Raw genomic sequence first — 21214 nt, 5'->3', positions numbered from 1 at the left:
GTCGAAGTAAAACTTGGGAATTCCAGGTTAGGAAAAAAAAAGTAGAAAAATTTTGTAGGCACAGATTCTGCTTGCTTTTGTCACTGTGCATGGGGATTTGTTTGTAATGCCATCTTAAACATGAAGAAGAAGAAGAAGAAGAAGAAGGCCGTTGTATATCTATTGGGTTTTTGTTAACATTGATCTTGAGTTGCAGAGATTGATAGATTGCTCAAAGTTGAGGTCTGACTTTTGTTGACTTTAGCTTCTTGATGAATTTTGCCTTCATCATCCATACACAGATCATGCTTCTTAAGTTGCAAGAGACGACCTGCTATTTCTCTTTGCTCAGAAACAAACTCTTCACGTCATTGTTGGCCGGAACTTTGGGTTCGTTCCACCGTAAGCATGCAAAGGCAACTGTTGCACCAAAAACAACATATCACTTGACATTATATATTATTAGGATACGATAAAATTTTATCTTACAATAGTTTGAAATTATGATATTATTTATTATCATATCACGATCAATAAATTAACGTATAACTATAAGGTAAAGTATACAAATGATAGCGTTGTTTTGTTAAGTCTCTAGAATATAAAAAATTATAAAATGATTCATCAACTATAGGTTCTTATTTTTTTGAGGTTTTTAACTATTAAAAGTTACAAAAATGATCAACTAACTATTCATATTATCTAAATTCGTCATTTTTCGTTAAAAAATTTATGGTCATTTAAGTTAAACGTTAACATGCTAACTGGAATATGATAAAGTTTTATCTAAAATCTCAAATGACTATCATATCTTAATCAACATGTTATCGTCCAACTCTAACCATCGTCAAATTTTTAAAGAAAAATGTTGAGTTTAGAATATATGAATAGTTGAATGATTATTTTGTAACTTTTAATAGTTGAGAAGTGTCAGACACAATGCTTATGTGTCGAAATTTGAAACTGAACTGACTAAATTTTGTGAGAAATGTTTTTTGGATAATTTAAAATTTTATTACCCAAATAGCAAATTGCTACAGTAACAGAATACAAAATCAGTAACTGAAATACTGGAATACAGGGAGCAACCTACTTACAAAGAAAATCAAAGATCACATATATCCCAATTCCTTACAAGAGTAATATTAACATTGTCATTTCTATTAAAGTTCCTATTCCTTAAGTGTAGCCTGACTATATCCCTTATGGTTTGAAACAGCTCTTGAGCATTCTTAGACCGGCTTTAAAACAGTCTCTTGTTTCTTTCATCCCACAGAAAATAGATAGTAGCGTTGAGAGCTATCTTCAAAATTGAAGTGAGCAGAGATTTTCCTTTCCAAGAAGAAGTTGCCCATGCACAAAAAGAATTCCATGTACTTGGAAAAAATTGAATGCCAGAAATAGAGAAAACAGATTTCCAGATGAAATCTGCCATAGAACATTGAAGGAATAGGTGGTCCCTTGTTTCAGTATGTTTGTCACAAAAAACACATTTGCAGTCGTTAATCAGTCCCATACGGTGAAGTCTTTCCTTTGTAGGAAGTCTATCAAGCATAGCCATCCAAGAGATTAAACTATGCTTAGGAATATGTAGTGGGAACCAAATAATCTTCTGCCAGGAAACAAGAGGTCTTTTTTCACGAATAGAATCCCAAATAGATCTCACTGTCACAGCACCATTAGTCAAAATGGGGTAAGCCTCCGATCGCAGTTTAAGGAGTTTCCTAACACTCCAGCTTAGAGATGGACGGATGTTAACAGTCCATAGGTCCGTATCTTTGAGGACACTTTGAGGACATAGCATTTAATCCATGCCACCCAAAGTGAACCTTCACCTGCTAGGATATTTTTAATGAGTAGGAGCATGCAAGCTTTGTTCCAAGTTTTTATGTCTCCCTCAGATTTCAGGAAACAAATGTTATGCCAACTTACTCTAGCTCCAGAAGCTTTTTGATCAGCTCCTTTCCAGAAAAACCATGAACATATTTGTTCAACTTTTTTAAGAACGGATTGAGACAAGAAAATTTGCCTACACCAAAAATTGGTAAGGCTAGATAATACGGTTTTAATTAGTTCCAGCCTGCCAGCGTAAGTAAGAGATTGAGAAGACCAATGATACAATCTTGCTTTGATTTTTTCAATGAGAGGCAAGCAGTCTTTTTCAGAAATTTTTCTGGTTATGAGGGGAATGCCCAAGTATCTAACAGGAAGGCTGCTGATTTTAAAACCCGTAAGCATATTTATTTCTTCCAGTTTTGAGGCAGTCATACCAGCAGCAAATAACTCACATTTAGAAGCGTTGAGTTTAAGTCCTGACATTTTGTAGAAATGGTCTAAAATGCTATTAACCCCAATAACAGATTCAGTAGATCCCTTGCAGAAAATCAGAATGTCATCAGCAAATGAAAGATGAGTAAGACCTAATTTTTTGCATTTAGGATGGAACCCAAAGATTCCTCTAGTAGCTGCTATGTTTAGGAGCTTGGAGAGTACATTCATTGAAGGAACAAATAGTAAAGGAGAAAGAGGATCTCCTTGCCTAATTCCTTTCGCCCCTTTAAAGAATCCAATTAAACTCCCATTAAACGAAACCGAGTATCTAGTAGTAGAGAAACATATTTCAATCCAAGTGATAAAGGTTGAAGGCAATCCAATGGCTTTAAGAACAGCAGAAATGAAGTCCCAATTAAGTGTATCAAAAGCTTTATGAAGATCAACTTTCAGAGAGCATCTAGGAGAAATTTTCTTCCTACTATAGCCCCTAACAAGTTCTTGTGCAAGTAGAGTATTATCAATAATATTCCTACCTTTAATGAATGTAGTTTGGTTGAGGGTAACCAGATCAGGAATAATGTTTGTTAGTCTACTCACCAGAATTTTAGAAATTGCTTTATAGACAACTGAGCAACACAAGATAGGTCTGAAGTCCTTAACTTTGCAAGGATTAGGGATCTTAGGCACAAGCGCTATAGAGGTGGCATTAAAAGCTGGAAAAAGGAACATATCTTGAAAGAAATGTTTAATGGCAGCAATAAAATCATTATCAATGATGGACCAGCATTGTTTGAAGAAGAAAGGAGTGTAGCCATCAGGGCCAGGAGCTTTATCATTACCTTGGCTGAAGAAAGCTATCTTGATTTCATCCTCAGAGATATCTTTCACAAGTTCATTTGATTTATCCTCAGTCAAGGAAAAATTCAGTAGGTTTTGCAGAAGATTAGGATATGTAATAACCACATCAGGGTCAGCAGAACCAATTAAGTTGCAAAAGTAGTTAGAAACCTCTGAAGACATTGAATCAAAAGTTTCCAGTCTGTTGCCTTGATCATCAATCACGATACGAATGGTTTCTCTTTTGTGCTTAAGAGCTACTGCTGAGTGAAAGAATTTGGTACATTTGTCACCATTTTTTAACCATTGGACCTTAGCCTTTTGTCTTAAAAGCAAATTTTCAGCATCTTCAAGATGTTTGAGTGGGTTCCAATGCCCTCACTTTTTAACTTAATATCCCTCTTGATTTCTAGTGACAACAATTGTAATTTTCACATGCCTACACTGTCTAGGTGATGGACCTTGACAGAAGAGTTAGGCATGGACGAGAACGCCTTGCTCAAGAGGTGGAACCAGCACCGACTGCTCCACTATCTGCAGAAAAGTCTGAACAGCTATCTGTCTTAGAGGAAAAAATAAAAAATATGCTGGAGCAAGTGGAGAGCCGTGGTGAAGCTGGAAAGGTGGATGAAGCTGAGGCACTTATGAGAAAGGTGCTGTTAAGGTTTTCCTTTATCATTTAGTGATTGATCCACAAGTAGTGAGATATCATTCACTCAGTGTTGCCATATTCTAGACGGACAGCATTTGACCACCTTGGAAAGTATGTTTCTGCTCGATTGCCTCTTTAATAATTTTATTTTTCAATTTAACTTCTGGTTTTTAAATATATCACAAATCACAATAGATAGTTCAGGGTTTGAAGCTTGACCTTCTGTGATATTTGTTTAGGTGGAGGCACTTAATGCTGAGAAGACAGTCTTGACTCAGCAACCTCAAAATGACAAAGTATTGATGCTTGCACGGGAGAAGAAAATGGCCCTATGTGAGGTTTGTGGATCTTTTCTAGTAGCTAATAATGCTGCTGTGAGGACTCAGTCCCATGTTACAGGAAAGCAACATATTGGTTATGGAATGGTTAGGGATTTCATCTCTGAGTTAAAGGTAAATGTTTCTTGGTAGAATAATTTGTGGGTCAGCATATTTAACCTTTTGTTGTGAATGAAGAACATGAACAAACTTTTCAGGAAGCAAAGGAGAGAGCGAGAGAAGAGGAAATATTAGCTAGAGAAAAAGAAGTTGAATAACGGAGAAATCAGAGGGAGAAGGAATACGACAGTAGGAGGAGCAGAAGTCATTCAGGTGATAGTGACAAATATCGTGATCCGAACAAGGATTCGGACAGATACCGAGAACGTGACTTAGACCGTGAAAGGTCTCGAGAGCGGAATGGGAGAGGCAGTAGGGATGGAGAGAGGAAATGGAGGTACAAGAATGGTAGAGATGGAGGCAGGGTTAGGCACCATAACCGCAGCAGATCCCGTTCCCCCGGTAGACATAGTCACAGGAGGTCCTCAAGAAGTCCGGTTCGGCTTAATTAGTGCCATTCTGTACAATAGATGTTTTGGCTTTGAAAGCCAATGAGGTAGACCTCTTATTTTATTTCTAGTTTACAAACGTGTGCTTTGAAATAGTGCTGAATTTTGTCATCAAGGATGAAACATTATTCTTGGTAACTCACAGCTTGTTGGGACCATACCAACTCCCTTTCATCGAAATTACTAGAGAGGAAAAGGGTTGAGGTAGGTCTAACAATATTACTGTTTAACTCCTTTTATCTTGTTTGGACTAAATTTATATCATGCATCTGTGGAGGTACTTGAGTCTCTTATTTATCCCTACATCGAAGTAAAATTTGAGGAATGCAAGCAATATGGTCACGTGATCCGAGTTATTTTGAAATCACAAAATTTACTAATCCAAATTCAGACGCCGAAATATTACTGTTTAACTCCTTTTATCTTGTTTGGACTAAATTTATATCATGCATCTGTGGAGGTACTTGAGTCTCTTATTTATCCCTACATCGAAGTAAAATTTGAGGAATGCAAGCAATATGGTCACGTTGATCCGAGTTATTTTGAAATCACAAAATTTACTAATCCAAATTCAGACGCCGAATTTTACACACAAGGTTGGCAGTGGGAAGATCAAGTTGATTCCCATTGTCGGCCTTTAACAGGTCTTTTAACTGATCTCTAGGCGTCCCAAGGCAGGTCTGAAAGGTTGCAAGAACCGGAGGAATTGGCACTGAGAGAGCAGACAGCACATTACTCAAGTACTCAATATCAACCGACAGCTGCTGTGCTCCACGATCTGTTATATATTGGATCCCACGCAGCTGCTCCATGTACAAGGCGGTGGCCCCTTCAGCAACCTTCCCAAAAAAACACCGCCATAGTAATGTTAATTACACAAAATTAAAATATATATATATATATATATATATCTTTTCATCTTTTTATGGTCAACAGTTAAAATGGGATAGAATGCTACCTTGAACATCCATTCTGTTGCAAAGAACTGAGCTTCATCATTGTTGGCGTCACTGTTAGAAATACCCTCAGCAAGTGGTTCCAATTGTTGAGGCAAAGTGAGAAGATATTCCCCCACACTTGTCACATAGGACTGAGGGTACGCACTGAAGGTTGGTAGAGGGAAAGCACTTTGTTCCTCTGCTGCAGACCAGATCGGCATACGGGACACATCACTGAGACGTTGTCGTACTTTCGATATGAGGACGTCGTACACCAGCTCATTCACTGCTTCGGCGAATGCAGCTACCCTTTGGGATGCAAGCGGAAGTGCATGAAATCGAGGATCTTTAGACTGCACAACAACAAATTATCATTCTCATTATGCAGTGTGTCAAATGGACTACTAACACCAGAACGAACACAACATAAGACAATTTAGGCAACATTAATGTAAACAAAGTGGATTTCAAATTAACCTCTCGCATCTTTTTAGCTTTTGTTGGCTGAATGCCACATAATATATGCGAACAAAAAAGGAGGAATATATTTTATTTTCAATTACCTGATCTAAAAGGTTAAATAGTTTCCGGGACTTCTCGGGAACATTAACAAGCCGCACCGCTGCAACATCCAAGGCAGCTCTTTCACCCAATGGTGGCTCCCCATTTCCATCATCATTTGCGACAGGCAGCTGGTTTTGATCCAAACTCAAACCAAATGCTGAAAATGACAAACTTGTTCTCAATCTAGCCAGAGTTGCCCTCAATGACGCTTCAAAGACAGACGATCTGCTTGTTAGACAGTCTGCAACTGTGAGTATCTGCAAGGCCCCTTGAACAATTGACCACTCCTCTTCATTAGAGATCAAATCAGCTTTTCTTGAATTTTGAGCCCCTTCCTTCTTGTCCAAGCCAAAGTCCTTGCGGTCCACTCCGCAGACAGCTCTAAGTGATTTGAGGGTGTCTTGAAGGGTAGAAATGTACTGTAACATTATGTCATCAAGTGCAAGAATCAACTCATCAGCCTCTGAACCGCCAGTAAAGCTGAGGCACCTCTCCACAGCTGCCTCAAGAAGTAATATAACTTGAGGAATAGATTCTTCCATTCTTCGAACTGTCTCGCTAAGTTCAATACCCTGGGCTCCCACACCACGTGTGACAGCTCCCCTTAGATCCACCCCAGCGATCTCAGAGGCGAGGATAGCTCGCTCCATGTGTCCATACCTGTAACATAGCCAAAACTCATTAAAAAACAGATAACACCAAAATAAGCTCTATAATACAAAAGAGATAAAATTGCAATAATTGGAAATAATAGACATGGTAAAAAGGTTTGCCCACATCCTCCCCTGCTTAAAAGGAAAAAAATTAAACCCGAATGGAACTTGAATGGGGAGAAATCAAAAGAACAGTTATGAAACATAGACAGTACAATTTGTCGGTTTCCTATAAACAAGCTGAGTACAGATCCTATACATTATAATGAAGTGTTTGAGAGGTATATCGAGGTAGACTTTGTGCCCCAAGATGTAGAAATAGGAAAACACAAAAGATGGGCATTGCATTTTGTTATCTTTGTAATATCTTACCTCTGTTTAAATGATTCATATGGAAAGTACACTGCCTTCAGTGTGTCCATTAAAACTTGGAGATCAGATTCTGAAAATAAATGCTGGATATTTCTTGCAAAGATGACAGTCATATTGTGTAAATCAATCAGAGCTTCTAGATGCTTAGTCTGAATCTTACTACCTTTTTGCAGATCTCCAGATAAAATGTCTAATATACCTGAAGTCATTAACAAAGAGTGTGAGGAAAAAAGTAATCCTGAGCTATCCAGCTAAGATCGGGTAGATCGATCAACCAATGCAAATAATAACTTGAGGAATATCATGAAAGTTAACTTTTACCCTTAGAAAGTGCTTTTGTTTCAAGAACAACCTCTCCAGTAGCAAGGTTGATCCGGGAAACAAAACTTGACCCCACAGCAGCCATGGTTTCTGTGAGAAGCTTTGGAACAAGAGTCTTATAATCATCAGGAAAAGCAAACATACACCTGTGAAGAAGAGTTTAGTGGATCTTCATATTCCAAATTTATTTTCTGGAAGAGAGATTTCCCAAACATCCGGTAATATTTTCCGATTTTCCATTAAGACTGACAAATGTGATAAATTTAGTTGATGCTTGGTTCCTTCAAAAACCTTCAATTCATGAATGTTGAACAAGCAACTTTGAAAACAAAAAACAAGATGCATAAATATATATATATGGAAAGCAAGTAACATAAATTCCAAAGTAAGGAACTCTTTTTGCAGCAAATTTTAGGGTAACATAGAATCTAAAGCAATTAAAATTTACCAGAAAATAAAATAAGAATGCATGGGAAAAAGACTCTGAGAATTTAACTGTGGAGCATTGAAATGTCAATAATAAATACCACTTCCATTCTTGTTCAAGGTAGAGTAGCAACTCGTCATAGAAAGTAGGAAGCCAACTTGAGAAAGAAACAGCCAGAGAACTTGACTGTGAGTCATTATTACTTGCCAGCCTTTCAGCTTCGCTCTTCTCATTAGCAAGCTTACTAACTCTCTTTTTAGAGTCAAAATAATCCCAGAGCTGCTTTATGGGCTTTAGGTGAACTTTGGTATAGTGCAACTCCAGAGACCTGAATCTACCAATTCGGATAAGTATTCCCCGCAAATCTTGAGCAACATCAACCTGTATAGAATAATAAGTAAAAATGTATAGAGCAATCAATTAGTAAAACAGGACAAGGGAATTGCAAGTAAAAAAGCAACAAATGTCACATACAAAATATAGTAACCTTGCGATTGGATAATGCATCTGTGAGACGAGGCTGCACCATTGTGTCCAACCTGTCCTCTAAGACCTCAAGTTGCTTCCTAATATTCGCAAACTCGGCCACCTAAGAACAGGTTTAAGTGCAGCAATTAAATCTTGAAACCAACTTTTATTGATGAAAAATCAGATAACATAAAAAAAGAGCTGTAAAATACAGCTACCTCCCCAACAGCAGATAAGCAATGTCTCATGTTAGCCAAGGTTTCTGCAGCACGTGGAAGATCCCCGGAGGCAAACACATCCTCTACTGTTGCACTAAGTTGTGTTAATCCAGCGGCATCCTGTTTTTGCAGATACAATCAAACAAATATTCAGCAACACTAACTCGAACTTCAAAAGTTGAATATGAGAAAGGTCAGGACGAAATAATCAATGATCCTCACTTGCAGTGTCTCGTATGCAGCTTCCATTCGCTGCTTGACAGTGTCAACTTTAGCAAGAGCAGATATAGACTCTGCCGATGATCCCTCTGCCTGCAAATACGAGCCAGTAAGTTGCGAGATCAAGGTAGAAAGTAAATTCATTTTCAGATCCATAAATTAATTATAAAACCTACATCAAATCCAATCTTATTTCATGGCATTAAAACTTAACAAAATATAAGCGTAAGATTACTCTAACGGTTAACTTTTTAGCTTAATTCAGAATATAAAAGGAATCGAATCTCAATTCAGCTCAAATATAAACAAATACTATTCCATGGCACTAGAATATGACGAATTTAAGCGTAAGATTAACATTTTATCTTAAATCTTTAAGTAGGGGGAATTGAATTTCGGTTCAGCTCAAACATAAACAAATCATATCATTTTGACCTCCGATGAACAAGGAATCTTTCGAGTTTCCAGAGAAGTACTCCAGCAAGATTGAAACGATATAAGATCTGAAAGGCAAGTATCATACCTTCTTGAGCTTGTCGAGGATGCCGGCAACAGAATTGCGGAGAGAAACGGCATCGTCTTGAAGACGGAGAACATCACGGGTAGCGCGAGGGACACGGAGGAGAGCGGAAGAACTTTGCTCCTCGAGCGAAGCGGCGATCTCTTCGGATACCATTTGGAGCTTCATTTCGAGATCCACCATGTGCTTGTCGAGGGAATCCTGAGGTTGCCGTGTCTTGCACGCCGTGTTTATCCATTTCTTCGGATCGAATTTCTCCTCTGAAAAAGGACCAAGATCTAGCATCATTGTATCTTTTCTTCAGGCCTCTAAGGCCAACAGGTCAGCACAGAGGACGATTTTGTTGGTTTTCCGGAGCAAGTATTCGTTGCTGTTGCTAATGGTGCAAAATGACGATAGGGGAGTGGAGTTGAGTTGCCTTTCGGTATTAACAGGGCCGTCAGCTGTGAGCTGTGGACCGTGGGCCTTATGATGACGTTCAGAACGTTCTCTTTCAAAATTTAACTAAATTTTGTTGGCGCACCGATAGTCGTTTGCCAGAAGAATCAACTGCACCCCAAACCTCAAACATAAGCCCGAACACATTAGCCCACGTAGGGGTGACCATCAACCCATATATAATTATTACATTTTTAATCAAATTAATAATTACTTTAAATTCTGGTGAAAATAGAAATTTAGATTAAAGTTATTTTCTAATTCATTTAAAAATTAATTTATTTCTGTATTTAATTTTAATCCCACTTCAAGAAAAAAATAATTAAATAATTTAGTTTAGTAGTTAAACATATAAACCTTTTATTGAAGTCTCATGCCTAAGCCTTTTATTAATATTTTGATATAATTTTGAAATAGTGACACAATTAAACTTAAAATATTAGTTTCATGATTTTTTGATAATTCTTAGCTTAAATAATGACACTAGGAAGATGAGGGACCTCGCGATTTTTCTAGAAACCATTAGAAGAAATGAAAAAAACAAATTGCATATAGGCCTAAGCCCAATAACTTTTATTTACGTTTTCTTGGAGGACAAACATAACTCTAGCCATTATATGTGACGAGTGCTTCGAGAATCATCTAATACCTGCGTAATCCTTCTAGAAATCTCTCTAGCATCTTCCTCCTTCCATTGTATAAAAGACCCACTATCTACCCCTCCTCCAGCAGGCAAACTCTTCAAGTAATTACTGGCTCCTAATTATCCATCTGCTCTCACAAGCGATTCTGCTAATTTTTTACTTACAAATCAAATATCAATGGCTTCTCTAGCTCTGAGGAGACTCGTTTCATCGAACATCCTTCCTAGCTCCTTGTGCGTGGTCCGCCCAATGGCCGTTGCTCCGTCCACCTCCAGGCTCTTCAAAACCAACGCCATCCGTGAGTTCGACGACGACGACGGTCACGAGAGTGACTTCAGCGACGATCGCCGCCGCGTTCGTTCACTTTCTCGCCTCGGTGATGGCTTCTTCTCAGGTAGTCGTCTACCATTCTGTTTTCCATTTCGTGTCCTTTTGTTTTTGTTCTTCTATATAACTAAATTTGATGCTGATTTGGGCAATCCATTTTTTATATGCAGATGTGTTTGATCCGTTCTCCCCAACGAGGAGCCTGAGCCAAGTTCTGAACATGATGATGGAGAACCCAATCGTCTCTGCTTCACGTGGAATGGGAGGGGGTCTCCGCCGGAGCTGGGACGCCAAAGAAACGGAGGACGCCTTGAACCTAAGGATTGACATGCCGGGGCTGGGGAAAGAGGATGTCAAAGTTTCCGTGGAACAGAACACTCTGGTTATCAAAGGCGAGGCCAAAGAATCTGACAAGGAGGAAACTGACGGTAGGTACACCAGCAGGATCCATTTGCCTGACAAAGTTTACAAGACCGATCAGATTAAGGCGGAGATGAAGAACGGTGTACTCAAAGTGGTGGTTCCTAAGATCAAGGAGGAGAAGAATGATGTTTTTCAGGTTCAAATCAACTAATTTTCTAGCAGAAGAGCTGATTGGGTTTTTCTTTGGTAGGGGCCTTTCTGGGATTTGGTATGGGTAAATAAGGGATTGAAAATATAGTACGAAAAAAGTGTTAATTTTGAAGTTAACGTCATTTTGAATTTGGAAATCTTAATTTTCATATCTACGCTTGTTGCCGTTTGTCGGCGTCGTTATTGTATATCGATTCTCTATTTGATCTCATCTTCATCGACGATTAACTATCCGATGAATAGTCAAGTGACAATATTCGATGAACTTTAAACCGTGACGAACAAACCTAAAATTGTGGTTTCACAATAATCACCGCGACGATCGTCGTAACTCCATAACAAGGTTGACAAATAGTGATTTCGTGATAATCACCGAGATGACCATTGCAACTCCATAACAAGGTAAAGATGTGTCAAATTGTGGGATTGGAGTGCGGGACTCTGTTTTTGTTTCAGTAACAATATTATAAATATACATATATTTCATATTATTACATAATAAAAGAGCTGACACAAGAACACTGAACTCTACTAAGCTTCGTCTATGGCTATTGCCGTGCAAATAAATTATTTTGTATACCTTCCAATTGATACCTTTATCCATTTCACTTTTTCATCTGATTATCCAGATATTTTTAAATAAAAAAGAAAAAAACAATAGAAAAAAATAAGAGATATAAAAATAAGGAGAGAATTGTGTTATTATAACTTGTTTATAATATATTTTTTAATTTTACTAATGAGTATTGGTATAAGTGATTGAAATTTTAGAATTTGAACATGTAATGTTATGTTCGAATCTTATTATAATCATTATTGGTAGATAATTTATAAATTTATAAGTAAATTATGGCAAAATTCGTGAGATAATGCATTGAAAAAAAATCGTGAGATAATGTTGTCGAGGACTTGTTTGCTGAAATGGGGTGATTGCTACAGTTCGAACGTTGGTCGCCAGGTGCTTCGGGCGACCAAGGAGGTCACCAAACCGTTCGAGCGACCTGTGTTGCGTTGTTGCTATTGCAATTCTTCACGCACGTAGGTCGCCAAGCAATTTAAGTGACCATGGAGGTTGTCGTGCCGTCCGAGTGACCAAGCAGGTTGACATGTAATCCGGACGACCAAGGTTCTGTATAGTCTGCTCCCGCAGCAACGGCCCTTGTACGTAGCTATAATAGCTGTATTATTGCAGCATTCACGGGTAGGGCAGCAATAATTGTTGCATGAATTATTGGCTTCAACGCCCGGGTTGTTATATATTGAGCGGGGAGTTAGGTTGTAAGCAGAAAAAAAGGGAGAAGAAAGAAAGGGAGAAGAAAGGAGGAAGAAGAAGGGATCGTAAGGTAATTTTGTAATTTTTAAATTAGTTTAAATTATTAGTTTGTTAGTTAGTTAGTTAGTTAGGGTATAATTTAGGGCTATTTATATTATATAAAAAAAATTATTTAATTAGTTTGTTAGTTTAAGTTAGATTAATGTTGAAGAATTATATTAAATTTGTTTGTTGAATTATATTTAATTTATTATATGTCGTTATTTTATTAAAAAAATAGTTATAGTTTAAGTTACATTAATATTTTTATTATATGTCGTTTAATTTATATTAGTTTGTTTGTTTGTTGAAGTTATATTATATAAAAAAAATTAGCTAATTAGTTTTTTAGTTTGTTAGTTTAAGTTAAGTTTGATTATAATAAAAAAATAGTTTATTAGTTTAAGTTATAATTTGTTATTTTTTGTTCTTGTGTAGTGTAAATTAGTCAGTTAACATTAGATTATATTAAATAATTTTTTAAATATTGTTGTTTTATTTTTTTTACAAATTCATTCGAATGGTTGCACAAAATTCACTGCTGAGACTTGACAATCAACATATTTCTACTCATTTGGGAATAATGGTGTTATTATTATTTAATAAAATAAAATATTTGTTTAATAAATTATTATTATTATTAAATATTTAAAGATTATTTTATGATTGTGATAAATTTTTTGAATTATTTAATTGCAGGGGATGAGCAATGAGTCCTTCGTCATCGGCTAAATATTCCGGTCAAGCCACACTAATTGATAGAAGAAAACTTGCAACATGTTGGATTTTACTATGTAACATTTGTGCGAGAATACAAGTTGGTCACAGGTTTGATCAGTGCGTTGATTGAACGTTGGAGACCAGAAACTCACACATTTCATTTTTCATGTGGAGAATGTACGATAACTCTTAAAGATGTGGCAATGCAACTCGGGGTCCAAACAAATGGGATGTCGGTGGTAATGACCAATTAGTAAAATAATGTGGAACAATTTTACAGTGTATTTCTTGGGCAAACGGCAATAACACCATAGTGTAAAGGGTGGCGTGTGAAGTTGTCATGGTTGAAGAATCAATTTTAGCTCCAACGAAATAGTACGGAAACAATAAATTATATATCCAACACGAGCATATATATTGCAGTTGATTGGGGGAAGTTTGATGCCGGATAAATCCGGTAATCTAGTTCACACTCAGTATCTTTTATTTTTAAGAAATTTTGTGAATATTAGGCAATATAACTAGGGATCGGTGATATTGGCGTTCTTGTATCGTCAGATCTGCAAGGCATCATTAGTCGTGAATAATAAGAATACAACATAAATTGGTGGATGTCTGATGCTGCTATAATTATGGGCTTGGCATAGACTTCCGTTTTTTATACCGATTAGTCGGACTGTGGTTGACTTTCTACTTATCGGAAGGTAATATGAATTCTCTATTTTAATATAAAATATTAATTATAAATTATTTATTTGATTACAAATATTGAACAAAATGGTCATATTTTTGTTTTGATTGATATACAGGTGAAGGAATAAAATAGAAGGCACGGGATTGGTGCACAACAATATTAAAGAGTTTCGGCTGAAGATCGACATTAAGGGCAAAAAAGAGGTATATATAATATGTTACACCATTGATTAATTTTACTTTTGTTGAGATCCAAATTGATGATAGAGTGTTGAGGCAATTCGGATTCTACCAACCTATTTCGCAGAGTCCATGGGATCATGACCACCTCCACAAATTAGATGGTCACCATCATGTGAATTGGGTTGAGACGCATGACCATCTCCACAAATTAGATGGTCGCCGTAAAGAAAAGGTGAATTGGGTTGAGAAGCATGCAAACTACATTAATGCTTTGAACAATATGGTTTTATTCTTGCCAACTCTTGATCTCATTCAAGATGATGACTTTAATTTTGAGACTTCGGCTTACCTTGATTATTATTGGGATAATGGAAAGTCGTTCTTGACAACAAGGGTAGAAAGGCGACAGTTTTTGAAATTTAAGAAAAAAATTTGGTAAATCTGAATACTTTCTACCGAGTGGGACTGAGAGTTCATCTTAACAACCTGAAGCGGAAATAACCCATGTGGATAATAGCGCACCACAACCGTTTGACGATGCGGGATCGATGCATCATGCATTTGATGATTTTACTATCCCGGCATACGTACCAGAGTTTGTGCAGCCTCAGGAACTCATCTACTCTCCATGTTTGAGTTGACATATGATTTTGACCAAATGACATCTATGATGTCAAATACCATTAGTTGTCAGTCAACATTTCCAAGTGGGATGAAAGAGCAAACTGGTGGAATGGTATAGCATAGTGGTTGGAATATATTTACAACACCAATTGAAATGCCTCCAATGAATGAGGAGGACGAGTACCATACTACTGAGCATTCGCAACGACCACAACACATCAGACATCCACCCCGACATTATCATTTAACAACACCCGACAAAAATTATAAACTCAATTGTTATTTGTTTAAAATTAAATATTTAAATTAGACTAGTATTTTACTTTGTAAACATAAGTTATGTATTTAGAATTTTTTAACCTTATCTTAAAAACTTAAATTTCAATTTAAAATAAACTTAAATATGTAAAATATTTAAACTTAAATATTATATTATTAAATCATTATAAGTAATTATTATAATTTATTATTAATAATCATTACTAAATCATTAGTATCAAATCATTAAATACTAATAATAAATCATTATTAGTAATCATTACTATATCATATCATTACTAAATCATTAAATATCAAATCATTAAATATTAATAATAAATTATTAGTAGTATCGATACTATTTTGAGGTTCTGTTTCCATGGTATCGGTACAGCCTTAGCAGTATCGATACTACTTAGTTTAAATTGAGTATTTTACTCGATTAAATTTCAAAATCTTTAGTAAAAGTTCTTCATTTGAGTAAGGAGTAAAAATTGAATCGAATATAATCTTAAAATTTATAAAAATTAATTATCAAATTTGTTTGGTATTTAAAAAATAAAAAATATTATCAAATTAGTAGTAATCATTATTAAAACATTATTATCAAATCATTATTAAATCTTATAATTTTATTATTAGTAATCATTACTAAATCATTAATATCAAATTCAAATCATTAAATATTTATAATAAATAATTATTAATAATCGTTATTAAATCATATCATTATTAAATCTAAATCATTAATAATTATTTATTATTAGTAATCATTACTAAATCATTATTAATTATTTTGGGGGGAAATAATCCCCATGCATTTTTTCAGCTATTTTGTCCATACATAAATTTTATAAATTCGATTTAAATTGAATAAATTCGAATATTTATAAATAATAATAAGATAAAATATAAATAAAATATAAATAATTCAATTAAAAATGAACTTAAATATTATTAAAAATACATAAATTTGATTTAATAATTATTAGTTATAAAACATAAATTCAACTTAAATTCAAAGATTTAATAATTTAAGATAAAAAATTTCATAAATTTCCTTGCAAAAATCGATTCATTATTACAAAATCAAATATATAAATACATAGAAATACAAATATGATTACTAATGAGGCATATACTTGGTAAATTAGGACATTTGTTTTTTTAAAGACCTTCACCCCTACATAATTCGCATCTCTTTGGTTGACATCTCTCTCTAGCATGAAAATCCATACTAGTATGAATACGATTGGACTCAGGTCGACCCTTTGGAATTCTACGAAGCATTGGATTTGGCAGCCATTCATCATGATCCTTTTTGGGCCAATATGATTCATTTAGGATATGCTTGAACACATAGCTTTAGACATTTAATATCCTATGTAGGTGAAAGCATTCATCAACATAAGTGTATGCACTTACACCAACATACATACATTTAGCGACTGCATGAGCACACAAATATTTCCATGCCTGAAAGCGACCACAATCACAACATTTGTGTCATAAATCAACTCTAAATATTTGGTATTCTCCTCTGACGTTACGGCGTATGCATGACATAACAAAAGTATGACCAACTCGATCGAAATTATAAACAACCATTAATGTTGCCAATCGTTCATTTGCTTCCACCACTGTAGGAGCCCAAGTTTGACCTCTATTTATGAGACACTCAATTTCCTTACCTTTATCGGACCAAACCTTAGTCAACCTAAAGTACGTCTATTTCACCACACTCGCTATTGGGAGATGACATGTACCTTTTAGTACTGAATTAATGGCCTCAGCAAGATTTATGGTCATATGTCCGTATCGTCGACCTTCATCGTATACATGCGACCATTTTTCCCGCGGTATTTTTGAAGCCCACTTCTAAACACGCTAATCATCATAAAATACCTTCAAATTCTCCAATCTCTTATCAAAATTTGGTCGGTATAGTTCATATCCTGTTTCATAATATATTGTGTTAAACATCAATTAAAAAAACCACATAAAAAATGCACAAATATTAAAAATAAAACTTACCCATGCTTACTATCTCGCTACGAATGTGTGCGTTATGAAAATGGCCGATATTATTCTTACCAATATGACGGATACAAAATGTCGAATATGCATGCGAAAGTATCCAATGACTTCCTGGTCGTTTAATTGCCGCCAAAATACCCGTTCCTCTATTGGATATCAAGCAAACTTCATTTTCTCAAACAACATATTGACATAGATTGGTCAAAAAGAAATCCCAAGCCTCTGTTGTCTCTCCCTCAACAATGGAGAATGCAATTAGAAAGATATTTCGCTCACCATCTTACGCAACTTCCATCAAGAGTACATGCCTATATTGACCATACAACCACGTACCATCTACTTGGATAATACGTTTACAAAATGGAAATCCTTCAATACATGACTTGAATGCCCAAAAGTGTCTATGAAATATTTTCTTTCCTAACACAAGTTGACCTTCTTCGTCATATGCGGGCATGGTTTGAGACTTCACTATGGTTCCTGGGATAAATCATTTTATTGCTTGTAGAAAATGTGGTAGCTCATTGTACGATGTATCTCAATCTCCATATGTCAGCTTCATTGTATTCACCTTCGCATTCCACACCTTGCCACATTTTACTTGATATCCAAATTGGCTTCGAATAGATGCAACTAACACTGAACAAGAGTCCTTAGATTCTTTTCAACCATCACCTTCACGTATTCGCATATTACAACGGAGTCCAATAGTCGGTGATCTTGTTCGATGGAGTTTCATAAACACGTGTGAGGACCATTGTACCTTGTGATGACCCAAGCATCATGCCTTTGAATTTTCGACACTTTGATATTGCACTTGCACTCTGGGCCATATTTAACACACTTCGCGTATAGGATTTTCTGGTTGGACTCTACAACATGAACATCAACATGGCATTTGATGCAACACTCTTTAATCGTCGGCGTAGCTTCATTTTTTCCTCTGAATTGCACCCCAACTGAAAATTCACCAAAATTTTTGAATGATTCAGCCTTTTGGTACGGAGGTAAATGTGGTATGTCTGGGAATTTAGGTGCCCTCATCGCATCATAATCTATCTCGTACATGTGAGGAGTAGCTTCATACGGTGTCAGAACTTCATCAATGGCCAAGTCAATTGCACCTCCACCGAAAACATTATTATCGTCGCCCAAAACGGGTTCTTCGATTTCTTCATCTTCGCTTGAATCATCATGAATTTCTCCCCATCGATTTTCAGCATCAATATCAACAGTTAATTCCGAATGGTGTATGTTTCTTGTCTCATACTCTGCTGCTGCGGATATCCCTCTGACTTCATTTCCACTTTCCAATAGTGTCATAAAGCTGTTTAGGCACATGTATGTCGGGTCCTCAAACTCACTATCGAAAGCCATTTCAGATGAATTTCGAGCCATATTTCTTGATGACTCAGGAACATCATATATGTTACACACATCAACAAATAACTAAATAAGTGCTATATTGGTTGACACATGTAATCCAATCATGGTTTCAATATCATCATCTTCTTCAAGTGGTACAACAACATATCTAACTGGGTTGAGACATATCATAAACCTATATATCAAACCATCAACTACAGCTCGAATTTTTCTTTCTATCTTCTGTTTCATTTCTACAAATGTGATGTCTCTTTTGAACATTATATTTATTGGTTTTTAAGACTGAAAAATAATTCCGACCTCATTTTCCATAATCTGTCCATTATAATGGACAATCGTGAAAAAGTTGTTGCTCATTTTCTCTACAAATAAAATATATATATAAATTTAGATTAAAAAATTTGATAAGATAATTTCATAAATCATTAAATAAATAATATAATATACTATACTATACTATTATATTAACGATAAAATAAAATTTTTATATTTTTAAAAATTAAATATTAACGATAAAATAAAAAATAATATAAATTAATTTGAATAAAAATAAATTAATTAAAAAATAACCAACATTGCACCAATAATTGCTAATATTATTACTAATAATTATTTAACATGATTAATTAATTACTAATATTACTAATAATAATTTAATAATTATTATTAATCTAATGATTTGATATTTAATGATTTAATAATGACATGATTTAGTAATGATTACTAATAATTATTTATTATAAATATTTAATGATTTGAATTTGATACTAATCATTTAGTAATGATTAATAATAATAATAATTAGTTTGATATTTTTTTTATTTTTTAAATATCTGACAAATTTGTTAATTAATTTTTATAAATTTTAAGATTATATTCGATTCAATTTTTACTCCTTACTAATTTACACATAATCTAATATAAATTAAACAAAATATTTTTTTAAACAACAATAACTATTTTTAAACAAAATATTTTTTAAACAATAATAAATTAAAAAAATTAATTTTATATAATCTACTATAAATTAATTAACTAACTAATTTACACATTACAACAACAAAAAATAACAAATTACCTGCGTATTTATGTTTTCTTCATTTCCTTTCTTTTTTCTTTCTTCAAATCAATATGTAAGTGGACAAAAGTTGTGGAATAATGCCCTGTAGGTGTAAATAAAATATTTTTTTAAACAACAATAAATTAAACAAATTAATCTTATATAATCTAATATAATACTAATTTACATAACAACAAAAAATAACAAATTATAACTTAAACTAATAAACTATTTCTTTTATTATAATATAATTTACTTAAAATAACAAATTAACAAACTAATTAAGCATTATTTTTTTTATAATATAACTTCAACTTCAACAAACAAACTAAGGGTCTGTTTGTTTGGCTGTAATTGATTTTTTAAAAAATGAATTACTGGAATTTGAATTCTGGAAAATGAATTACATTTATGGAAAACGTTTTCCAAAAACTATTTTCCATAAAATGAATTACATTTTTCTGAAAAACATCTGGAAAACATTTTACGATGTTTGGAAGATGTTGTTTAAACTTTTTTCTACTAGTGTTATATTATTATTATATTAATATTAAATATATAAATAATATTATTAATTATTAATAATTTAATAATATCATTTCTATGAAATTAACAAATAATATACATTTTATTAATAATTTATTATATATTATTAAAATAAAAATATAATATCTTATATTATTTATAATATAATTGATTATTTTAGTATAATGTTAAAAATATAATATTATATTATTAGAAATATTAATAAATATATTTTAAATATTTTAATAATTAATATTTTGATTAAAATGATATTAAAATATTTTATTAATATTAAATTCATAAAATAAAATTATTTTGAATATTTATTCTTTGAAGTGAAAAGTTCAGAGAATGACTTACAGAAAATCAGACCGTAAGTTATTTTCCAGAAAACACAAAGGAAATTCTGTTGACCAGGAAAATGTTTTACGTTGACCAACCAGTTTTCCTCCAACCAAACACTAGAAAACATTTTTCGTAAAACGAATTACATGAAACAAACACGGAAAAATATTTTCCGGAAAATGAATTACATGAAACAAACACGAGATTTCGGGAAAAACCAATTCTGTAATTGGTTTTCCCCCAAACAAACAGACCCTAATATAAGTTTAAACACACTAATAAACTAATTAAATAATTTTTTTACATATAATATAACTTAAACTAAGAAACTAAGAAACTAATTAACTAATTTTTTATATAAATATAATATATAACTTAAACTGACAAACTAATATAATACAACTTAAACTAATAAACTAATAATTTAAACTAACAAACTTTTACCCGATCTCTTCTTTTCCCTTTCTTCTTCTTCCTTTCTTATTCCTTTCATTTCTTTCTTCTTCCTTTCTTTCTTCTTAACCGTACCCCATACCCATGGCCAAGCAATATATAACCCTAAATCGGCCCCTGAAACCTAAACTTGTTACTGCAATAATTCAAGCATTTTTCACGTGTGAATAATGCATGAATTATTGCCTCAAATCATGCAGGGCATTATTGCAGCAGCATCATGCGCGGGAGTAGAGGCAGGAATCACGGGCAGCAGTTTGGTCGCGGGGATCACATGGCGACCTATTAAGGTCGCTCGGACGGCACGA

The 21214-nt window shown here is 34.1% G+C and overlaps 2 protein-coding genes, 1 long non-coding RNA gene and 1 pseudogene across 5 annotated transcripts; 2 read left to right on the top strand and 2 right to left on the bottom strand.

Moving 5' to 3' along the window:
* The first annotated feature begins 3522 nt into the window (after positions 1-3522).
* LOC120215908 lies at positions 3523-4890 on the top strand (annotated as a pseudogene).
* LOC120215910 lies at positions 4775-15030 on the bottom strand. Its single transcript, XR_005524999.1, has 3 exons — positions 15021-15030; positions 10348-10352; positions 4775-4908 (listed from the first exon to the last, which is right to left on the bottom strand). It is a non-coding gene; the product is annotated as an uncharacterized LOC120215910 (long non-coding RNA).
* On the bottom strand, positions 5148-19465 carry LOC120215907 (conserved oligomeric Golgi complex subunit 7-like). Of its 2 annotated transcripts, XM_039213437.1 has the most exons (11): positions 19456-19465; positions 9332-9621; positions 8812-8901; positions 8590-8709; positions 8391-8492; positions 8004-8284; positions 7477-7622; positions 7156-7354; positions 6130-6790; positions 5587-5919; positions 5148-5467 (listed from the first exon to the last, which is right to left on the bottom strand). In XM_039213437.1, exons 2-11 carry the CDS (start codon positions 9614-9616, stop codon positions 5189-5191), a joined length of 2496 nt encoding a protein of 831 aa, XP_039069368.1. In that variant the 5' UTR covers positions 9617-9621; positions 19456-19465; the 3' UTR covers positions 5148-5188. The 2 variants fall into 2 exon arrangements, with proteins under 2 accessions (XP_039069368.1, XP_039069366.1); XM_039213435.1 differs by lacking the exon at positions 19456-19465 and having other exon boundaries at positions 9332-9707.
* Positions 10488-11408, top strand: LOC120215909 (23.6 kDa heat shock protein, mitochondrial-like). 2 transcript variants are annotated; one of them, XM_039213438.1, is made up of 2 exons: positions 10488-10807; positions 10908-11408. In XM_039213438.1, exons 1-2 carry the CDS (start codon positions 10588-10590, stop codon positions 11309-11311), a joined length of 624 nt encoding a protein of 207 aa, XP_039069369.1. In that variant the 5' UTR covers positions 10488-10587; the 3' UTR covers positions 11312-11408. The 2 variants fall into 2 exon arrangements, with proteins under 2 accessions (XP_039069369.1, XP_039069370.1); XM_039213439.1 differs by having other exon boundaries at positions 10489-10804.
* Positions 19466-21214: the final 1749 nt, after the last annotated feature.

The sequence above is a fragment of the Hibiscus syriacus genome, unplaced genomic scaffold (assembly GCF_006381635.1).
Source record: "Hibiscus syriacus cultivar Baekdansim isolate YM2019G1 unplaced genomic scaffold, ASM638163v2 tig00110156_pilon, whole genome shotgun sequence".
In the NCBI taxonomy this organism is placed as follows: Eukaryota; Viridiplantae; Streptophyta; class Magnoliopsida; order Malvales; family Malvaceae; genus Hibiscus; species Hibiscus syriacus.
This window is presented reverse-complemented; position numbering and strand designations above follow the sequence as displayed.